The sequence below is a fragment of the Alexandromys fortis genome, unplaced genomic scaffold (assembly GCF_014885135.2).
Source record: "Alexandromys fortis isolate MF-2015 unplaced genomic scaffold, M_Fortis_MF-2015_v1.1 scaffold_303, whole genome shotgun sequence".
NCBI lineage: Eukaryota > Metazoa > Chordata > Mammalia > Rodentia > Cricetidae > Alexandromys > Alexandromys fortis.
The window spans coordinates 575,402-584,044 of NW_026068181.1; the positions used below are offsets into that span (position 1 = coordinate 575,402).

The following is an 8,643-nucleotide window of genomic DNA, read 5'->3' on the forward strand; positions in this document are numbered from 1 at the left end:
CAAGGCACAGGCCGCGGCTAAGGAAGGGAGGGCTCGTGCCAAGCCGAACTCGAGCGGGGAAAGGAGAGGTCCTAAAAGCCAAACGTTCGGGCGCCAGATGAAGGCGTAAGTCACGAACAAGGCAACACCAGTTTGGAGTTATGATTAATAGGGTGTTATTTATTTAAAGGGGAAAAACTTACAGATCACAATCCCAGACAACAGCCATCTGCGCAACCAGGAAGGGAGTCTCGTCTCCAGCGGAGCAGTAAGAGAAGAGAGCAAGCAGAGGAAATAGCCGCTTTTTTAAAGGGAGTGAGACCACGCCCCAATGGGCTGGTATCACAGCAGCTATTGGTTGGAGGGGCGGAAAGACCTCCCGCAACATCTCTGTTGTTTTCACTTAAGACTGAGCAAAAATCTTGAAATCAATCAGTTTAGAAAGTCTGTCGTGATGGCATAGGGACCAAGCCACTTGTAAATTATATGAATAAAAAGTGTGCTGTAAAGAGCAGCCTTTTCACCTCTATTTTGGGTTTTCTTAAAGAAAGCCTTGATGACCAGTCCTACCCCTAATTCTCAGAGAAGAAAATAATCTTTACCTACTATAGGGGAACATTCTCACTTAAGTCTAGAATTCCACAGTCTGGGCCTCAGAGGAAAATGTGGTTTCCTTTTCACATAAAATTTTCACTTTTGTTTCATTTCCCTCCCTCCTTCCCTTTCTTTCTCTTTCTCTCTCTCTTTTTTTCTTTGTTTTTTTAAACATTATTTTTTTGAATTTCACATCCTAATTCCCAATCTTGCTCATCATACATTGCCTCCAGATCTGCCCTTCACCCCTGCAGCATGTCCCCCTAAAAGAACCCCCCAAAGTTTATTGAAAACAAAGCAAATAAACAACCCACCTTGCTCTTCCATCTGTCCATCACCTCTTCATTCATCCTAGTGTTATCAGCACCTGCATCATGTCACACAGTATACCCTTTGGTCCAATCAGCCCCACTCTCAAAATGTTCATTACTATGAGTCATTGGTCTGGTTCAAGGCCTCCGGCACACCACCATCACTGAAACTCATCTCAGATATTCTGTTGTTGCCCCGAATCATGGAGATCCAGCATTTATTGTTCCATAGGACCCAAGGCCCAGGATGTGGGTCTGCGTGCTAACTGAGCTGGTCAGTCCAGCCCACTTGTGACCACCCTTGTGGGGAGAGAGGTGGAGCCAGCTCTCTTTGACACATTCCAGGGGCCAGCCCTCCTACACCCATGGTGAGGGGTCGGGCTTGGTCAGCTCTCTCATGAATATAGTAGAGAGTTAGCTCTCCAATGGGAGAGGTCAGGACAAGTTTTCCTGCTGCAGTGTCCAGCAAGGGGCAGGACCAGCTATCCCAGGGTCAGTGATGGGCAGAGTGGGCCCAACACGGCCCTTTGATTTCAACACTCAAGGTTCCTACCACACCCTGTGGTGATGGAGGCCATGGGCATCATCACAGACTCCAGCTGTAGCAGGAACATGGATCCAGACATGACCCTCAGTAGCAGTCCTGGCCTGAATGACACCAGGCATCAAGTGCAGGACACTCAGATTGGCATGGCCTTGGTGGCAGCAAGGCCCTGGGATACCAACATTGCCCTGGGATGCATACTAGAACCCTGGCATCTGAGTGACCTTTGGTGGCACCTTGGGCCACAGACATCAATGCAGATCCTGCTAAGTAGGGCTATGGACCCATTTTTGGTCCTCAGCAACAGCCTGGGCCTGGATGTTACCATGGCACCTTATGACTCATCTCTGCATAACCCTAGCTGCAACAGGCCCCTCAGATCCCCATCTAACCCCAGGGGATGGCACAAACCCTGAGTATTTGTGTGGCCTTTGGTGGTATCAGGAGCCATGGCTATCAACCTAGGCCCTGGCTGTGGTAGTGCCATGGACCCAGACATAGCCCTACACTGGCCCACATATCACCATGGCCCTGGATGGCACAGGCCTTTCAGATTGTTCTGGTTCTGGTGTCAGCATAGCCTTTGCACCCTGTCATGGACTCAGTCAGGTGTGTGACCAGACCTGATCTGAATGTCATTGTGTTTTCTGGGGGCAGCATGGCCACTCAGATTAACATGACCCAAGGGCAGCATGGCCACGGGTGGTGGCCCAGACTTTAGGCATCCCTGTGGCCTTGGTGACAACATGGGTCATAGACATCAGCTATGTTAGGATTAAGGACCTAGATATAGCCCTAGGCAGTAGCCCAGACCCAGATATCACCCTGGTCCTGGTAACAAGTAGCCCAACTTGAGCCATTCCCTGCTGCCCTGGCTTCTTCAGAACTGCCTCTTACCATAGCACACTAACCATTCTGCCCCTCTCCCGTTTCTCCACCCCACGCTTGCTCATCGTAATGGCACTCACCCACTTGGGGTCACAAGGCAGTGAGCAGGCCATGAATATCTTCAGTTGGGCCAGACTGCGAGGACCCAGGCTGCTGCCAAGGTCTATGTCTCGGTCCATGGTCCACCCATGGTTGGGGTCTGTATTGATGTCTATGGCCCACAGTGCCACTAAAAGCTACACTGACATCAAGGGCCTGGGTCACCACCGAGGGCCCTTTTGGTGTCTGAGCGCTGAGCCTCTGCCAGGGCCATGTGGCCCTGAGTAGTCTGTACTGTCACCGAGGTGTCTTCTGGGCCTGTGTTGCTGTCATAGTCTGTGTTGACATCCATGGCTCCTGTTACCAGTGAATGCAGGTAGGATGAGGCTGCCCAAAGTTAACTCTGCTCCTTACCAACTGTAGCACTCAAGAGAGTGGGCCTCGCATCTCTTCAGGGAAGTACAGAAGATATTTCCGTACTGGCCTGGTTACAGGTAAGCTGGTTGAGAGTTGGAGAGCTAGCCCCACAGTCTGTGGCATGGGTAAGGGAGAAAGACTCCACTTACCCCTTGTTCCTCATCCCTCACCACCTAAGCAAGCAGGAAAATCTGGTTCTGGGGTCAGGAGAGTGAGAGAGCTGATCCTGCCCCTCACTGGTGCATCACTCAGGAGAGCAGGCTGTGCACCTGGCCAGGGTAGCACAGTAAAGCTGACCCAGTTGACAGGAGGTGCCAGTGATCTGGAACTGCAAAGGTTTGTGGGAGATCTGGCCCCACCCTTCACCTACCATAAGGTGAAGTGGGAGAGAGAGCTGGGTCCCCTCCTCCCCTCTTGCCACCTGTGGTGGGAGGGAGACCCGGCCTTGAGGTCACGAGAGTGGGAGGGAGGACTGTTCCTGCCCCTCACCAGCTGCAGCACACAGGAGCGTGGGCATGGCACCTTGCCTGGGCAACACACTAGTGCTGACTCTGTTGGTGAGGGTGGATAGATGAGCTAGGCCTGTAGGTGTGAGAGCAGGTGACCTGCCCCTGCCTTCTCCCTTGTATGCCAGGGATGGCAAGGGTAAAGGAAATATGCCCCCCACACACCTCTTGCCACCTGTGTCAGGCAGGAGACCTGACCTAGGAGCCATGAGAAGGGAGGAGTTGGTTCTGCCCCTTACCAAGTATGGCAATCTGGAGAGCAAGCCTTGCATCTTGCCTGGGCAAAACAGTAGAGCTGACCCTGGTGGTATGAGTATGTGTGAGACAGACCTGAGGGTGTGAACAGGGAAACTGATTCTACTCCTTGCTATCTGTTACACTTGGCTCAAGAGATCGCCACTGTAGTGGATTAATTAGAAAATGCTACAGGAACTCTGGTGGCTGCAGCGGCAGAAACCCTGCAGGTACCCAAGCGGTGGCAGCAGGCCATGTGGCAGCAGGCAGTGAACAGAAGGTAAGAAAAGCAGCCAGTCCCAGGTAGGGATGGCACAGTTCCCCAAGTGGCTGCAGCAGGCCACAAGGAGAGAAAGACAGATGGGCATGCCACGAGACAACACTTCAGGTCTCTGAAGGCGGCAGGGCCCTGGCAGGTAGCCACACGGGGCAGCAGGAGAGAGACAGCAACATGTATAGGAACACCATGCAGACTGAGGTTGGATATTTATTTAGTGGGTTATAGAGGGGAAGGAGAGAAGGGGAGAAGAGCAGAGAAGGAGAGGGGGGAGGGGAGAGATGGAAGCAGAAGCTACTTCTTTGAGAGGGAGGTGGAAAAGGAAGAGACTCAGGCTACAAGCAAGAAGGAAGATCTGTCTGCCTCAGCTGACAGGGGGGAGGTGGGTTGGAGGGTTTGTGGGGGGGGGAGTTAGAAGTGGGGAGTGGGCAGGGCTTGTCTCTTAAAGCAAAAAAAACAGATCATTACAGCCAGGATGGTGACAATGAAGGAATGTTGGCAGCTGGTCAACCCAGCTATCACCCAGGCTCAGAACCAGAACTATGAGTTAGCCCACCCCAAACCCACCTCCTCTATGAACTGCTGGAATGTGTGAAGGGCCTGGACCTGCAGATCCAAAGCTACGGGATCTCCATAACACAAGGCAACAATAGGATATTTTAGAGGGGTCCCACTAAGGGACTCCGTGTTAATGGTGTAGCAGAAGCTAGAGGGCTTGAACCAGACCAATAACTCACTGGAATGAACACTTACAAACAAAGATGTATGGGCTGAGTGGTGGTGGTGCACGCCTTTAATCCTAGCACTCTGGAGGCAGAGGCATGCGAATCTCCATGAGATCAATGCCAGCCAGCCTGGTTTCCAGGACAGTGAGATCTATTACACATAGCTGGTTTTGTAAAAAAAAAAAAAAAAAAAAAAAAAACACTTGCTCCCACCAAAAAATTTAAACAAATAAAGATGTATAGACTAAAGGGTCTACAGTGTGACTCAGTGAGCCACATTACAACATTACAGCTTTCATGCTGAGGTTTAAAAAAAAAATTCTTTTGGTTTATACTAGTAAATTTTGTTTGGGGGCAAGGTTGCAAGGGCAGAAGCCAAGAGTGAGGGAACAGGAAAATGAGTGGGATCAGGATGCATGATATGAAATCTACAAAGAATCAATAAAAAGTAAAAACAATAATATTTTATTTTATTAACTTAATTTTTGAGACAAGGTCTCACTATGTGGCCTTGGTTAGACTGGAGTTCGTTATGTAGACCAGGCTCACCATAGACATCTACCTGGCTCTGCTTTCAGAGAGCTGGGATTAAGGGCTTGTTTCATTGATTCTCCTCTCCTTTTCCTTTTTAACTTCACTGTGTCCCAATCAAGAGCAAACCTAAGAGGCCCTTTCTGTGATGCAGTATGAATGGAGACTGCTTCTTTGTTCTTGGCAGCCCAGACCCGAAAAATCACACAGAAATATATTAATTACAACAGTGTTTTTAGCCTATTAGCTCAGTCTTCTTATTAATTAAGTCTTACATGTTAAATTAACCTACTTCTATTATTCTGTATCACCACAAGGACGTGGCCTACAGGTAAGGATCTGCGGCATCTGTCTCCCGCAGTTGTTACAGGGCATCTCTCTGACTCCACCTACTGTCTCTGTCTCTCTTCGGGTTCCTGCCTGGCTGTACTCTGCTAAGCCATTGGCCAAAACAACTTCCTTATTAGCTAATGGTAATAAAAACATATTCAAAGCATACAGAGGGGAATCTCACATCAATGCAGATTTTGTTCTTGCTCTCTGGAATGAGTTTTATTCTTTAAGTGTTTCAACAAATCCAATACTTTATACTTTAACCCTATTATTCCAAAGAGGGACCTAAACAAAGACATATAAAAATGCATATTCTATATCTGTTTAACTGCTACTTCTACTACTCCTATTTAGTAAGAAATTTTATCTCCATTCTTGAAACTGTCCTAATTAATTTTATTATGGAGAGCAACATCCTCACTTTCTCAAATATATATGTCCCTACTTCATTAGGACATATTGTGAGGCTTAAGCAGACATCACAATATTTTTTTTCTTAATGAACAATCCCTGCCATCAAAACAGAAGCACCAAAGGAAATAGTAGGGTGTGCCAGTCTGCAGGCATGGGTCAAACCAAGGAAGAATCATCCCTCCTCATGGGGTCTGATGCACCCAATGTGGGTACTCAAAGCCCAGAAGTGGACAGTCCAGGTCATATTGCACAGATGCTGGAGAATCTTTGTGTTCAGAGGATGTTGTCCAATATTGATTTCATGCGTCAACTGATCTCAGAACATCCAGATATGCAAGAACTGTTGCAGCAGAACCCAGAAGTCTCCCATCTCTCAACAATTCTGAGATCCTATGCCACACTCTGGAGTTGGCCAGGCACCTGGCTGTTATCCAAGAGATAATGCAGATCAATCAACCAGCACAGAACCTTGCATCTACCAAACCCACAGCCCTACCTGTTCGTTGACATGTTCCGGAAAGAATGAGCCAGGGATCTGGAGCCATACTTGGACTTGATGACCACGTTGAATGGTTTGGTCATCTTTGATGTCCCTGTGACTCAGTATGTCATTGAGACAATTCCAAATGGGAACAATGCCCTGGGCCAGAGCTATGATTTCAATGACCAAAGGCTCAATGGGATGCACGATCTTTTGGGGGGCAGCTCTTTTACAGCCCTTCTGGCTGGCCAAGTACTAGTGCAAGTCCAGACTCCTTCTCCATTTCCTCTGCCATCTGAGGAAGAATTGTTCCGCCCTCTTGCCCAAGACATTTATGCTAATTCTTGTGGGATTATCACCAATCACCCCAACAAATCTTACTCTAAGCAGTGCTCATGATGCTTACAGGAAAAATCCGCCTTCAGTCACCACTGAGGGCCAAAGACATGTCTGTGCTATTCAGCAGCCAGCTGGGATTCCAACCTTACCCAGCACAGCTGTCACCCAGGAGCTTCAGGAAGATGATAAGGGTATGGCCATCCCTGTGGGTAGCTCTGATCAGGGGTTAGAGGGAGATCTCCAGCAGTCAGGTGAGCAGACCAGCTCTCAGCTCACAGGAGGAATGATCCAATTGCTTAGGAACTACCCATACATGGCTGCTCAGATGCTGCTGCTCATGAATATGCCCCAGCAGAATGAACAGTGGAGACAACAAACTCCCACATCCTTGCAGTTATCACAGCTTTCAGACTTGCTTTTAGCCCTAGCCAACCCTAAAACATCACAAGCAATACTACAGATTGAGCATGGTCTACAGCTATTGGCTACAGATGCTCCTATTCTTTTGCCATGCATTGAGCCTTACCTTTGGGGTCTAGGTTGGTTTCCTCCTTTCAGCTGTAGCTACCCTGATCCAGTGCCCTGGACTCTGAATGTGTCAGACACGACTGAGCTTGAATGTGGCCCCCAATCTGGCACAGTGCTGCAGAAATCACAGCCCCCATCTGGAGACCCTTCCCATTCCTTACAATTTCCCAAGGTTCATTTCCGCAAGCAGATGGATCATCTCCAGGCCCTGGGATTTGTGAATGACAATCTGCAAGCACTCATTGCTACTGATGGCAACACAAACGCTGCTATTCACGAGCTCAAGAGATCACAGGAATCCTTACCATTGTGTCTTCCCATCTGCTTCCTACCTGCCTGTGGACCCATTTGACATCCTCATCTGCCTTTCCTACCTTTCCTATGCCTCCAACTGGGAGAAGTACCGGAACAGGAAAAAACGATCAATGCTTGCTCAACTGAATACTACTAGATCACTGGTCATGGCTGGAAGATCTGTCAATAAAATGGCTACACCTACTTACCTTCATTTGAGGCTTGCCTTGTTTTGTGGTTTTTATACAGGATCTTCCTATATAGACCAAGCTGGCCTTCAACCTGTGACAATCCTTCTGCCTCTGCTGCCTCAATGCTGGGATTACTTGTTGTAGAGATGTTTGTTTGTGTTTTAACAAATATAGTTTCCCTGAAAATCAGAGTGTAGAGCTAAGCCACTAGAAGCCAGGGAGTGATGGCTCACACCTTTAATCCCAGTATTTGGGAGTCCCATGCCTTTAAACTAGCACTCCGGATGTGGAGACAGGAAGGGATATGGTTGAGTGGAGAGAGGAATTTAAGATGTAAAGAGAAAGGAGCTCAGATGCAGTCTGAGGTTGCAGTCTGAGACATAGTCTGAGAACAGGATTGCCCTTTTGATCTGAGCATTGCTAGAGGTAAAAGGTCTCTTTAGTGGCTGGACACACTGCTCCTCTGATCCTTCAGTTTTTGCCCCCTAACATCTTATTCCGCGTTTTATTAAATCCAACTAGAATTCATGCTACAACTTGTGAACATTATTATGTTTAGCTTTGCTCCCTCCCTCCCAGGAAATCAGCACAATATGCCTGATATCTTTGTTTTACCTAAAGATACACAATACATTGTATGGGTTGTCTTGATAGATACTCACAGTTGCTTATATAATGATCCAGTGTCCGGGCACAAACACGTGTAACCTAGGATGTGCATACAGGAAGATATGCGCAAATGCATAGCAGGATGAGAATAGACCAAATGCAGTGAAGAGACTTGTGAAATAAAGAAAAACCTCACAGAGGCCCAGATGAAGATTGATTTTTGGTCATGTTTCTTAAAACTGAATTTAGCTTGAAAGAAAAAGAATGGTTGGTCCTGATAGATACAGGTAGGAGGAACTCAGATACAAATGAGATATTGGCATTTATCATTGGGGCTTCTTACTGATTATTACTTCCGTGATAACAAGCCTTAGTCTCCCATTGTCAGCCAGAAGTACAGCTAGCTACC

General features: G+C 47.8%; 3 protein-coding genes across 4 annotated transcripts in view; 1 reads left to right on the forward strand and 2 right to left on the reverse strand.

Annotated features, from left to right (window-relative positions):
• The window catches only part of LOC126492637 (tripartite motif-containing protein 30A-like), a 399,822-nt gene that overhangs the window by 246,267 nt on the left and 144,912 nt on the right, over positions 1-8,643 (reverse strand). The gene's annotated exons all lie outside the window — the stretch shown is intronic.
• Positions 1-8,643, reverse strand: part of LOC126492642 (tripartite motif-containing protein 30A-like) — a 361,486-nt gene that overhangs the window by 207,994 nt on the left and 144,849 nt on the right. The window lies entirely within an intron of this gene.
• LOC126492627 (ubiquilin-like protein) lies at positions 5,878-7,492 on the forward strand. Its single transcript, XM_050129159.1, is given in 4 exon segments — positions 5,878-6,160; positions 6,163-6,290; positions 6,397-6,621; positions 6,623-7,492. Coding segments are annotated over 4 exon segments (1,506 nt in total).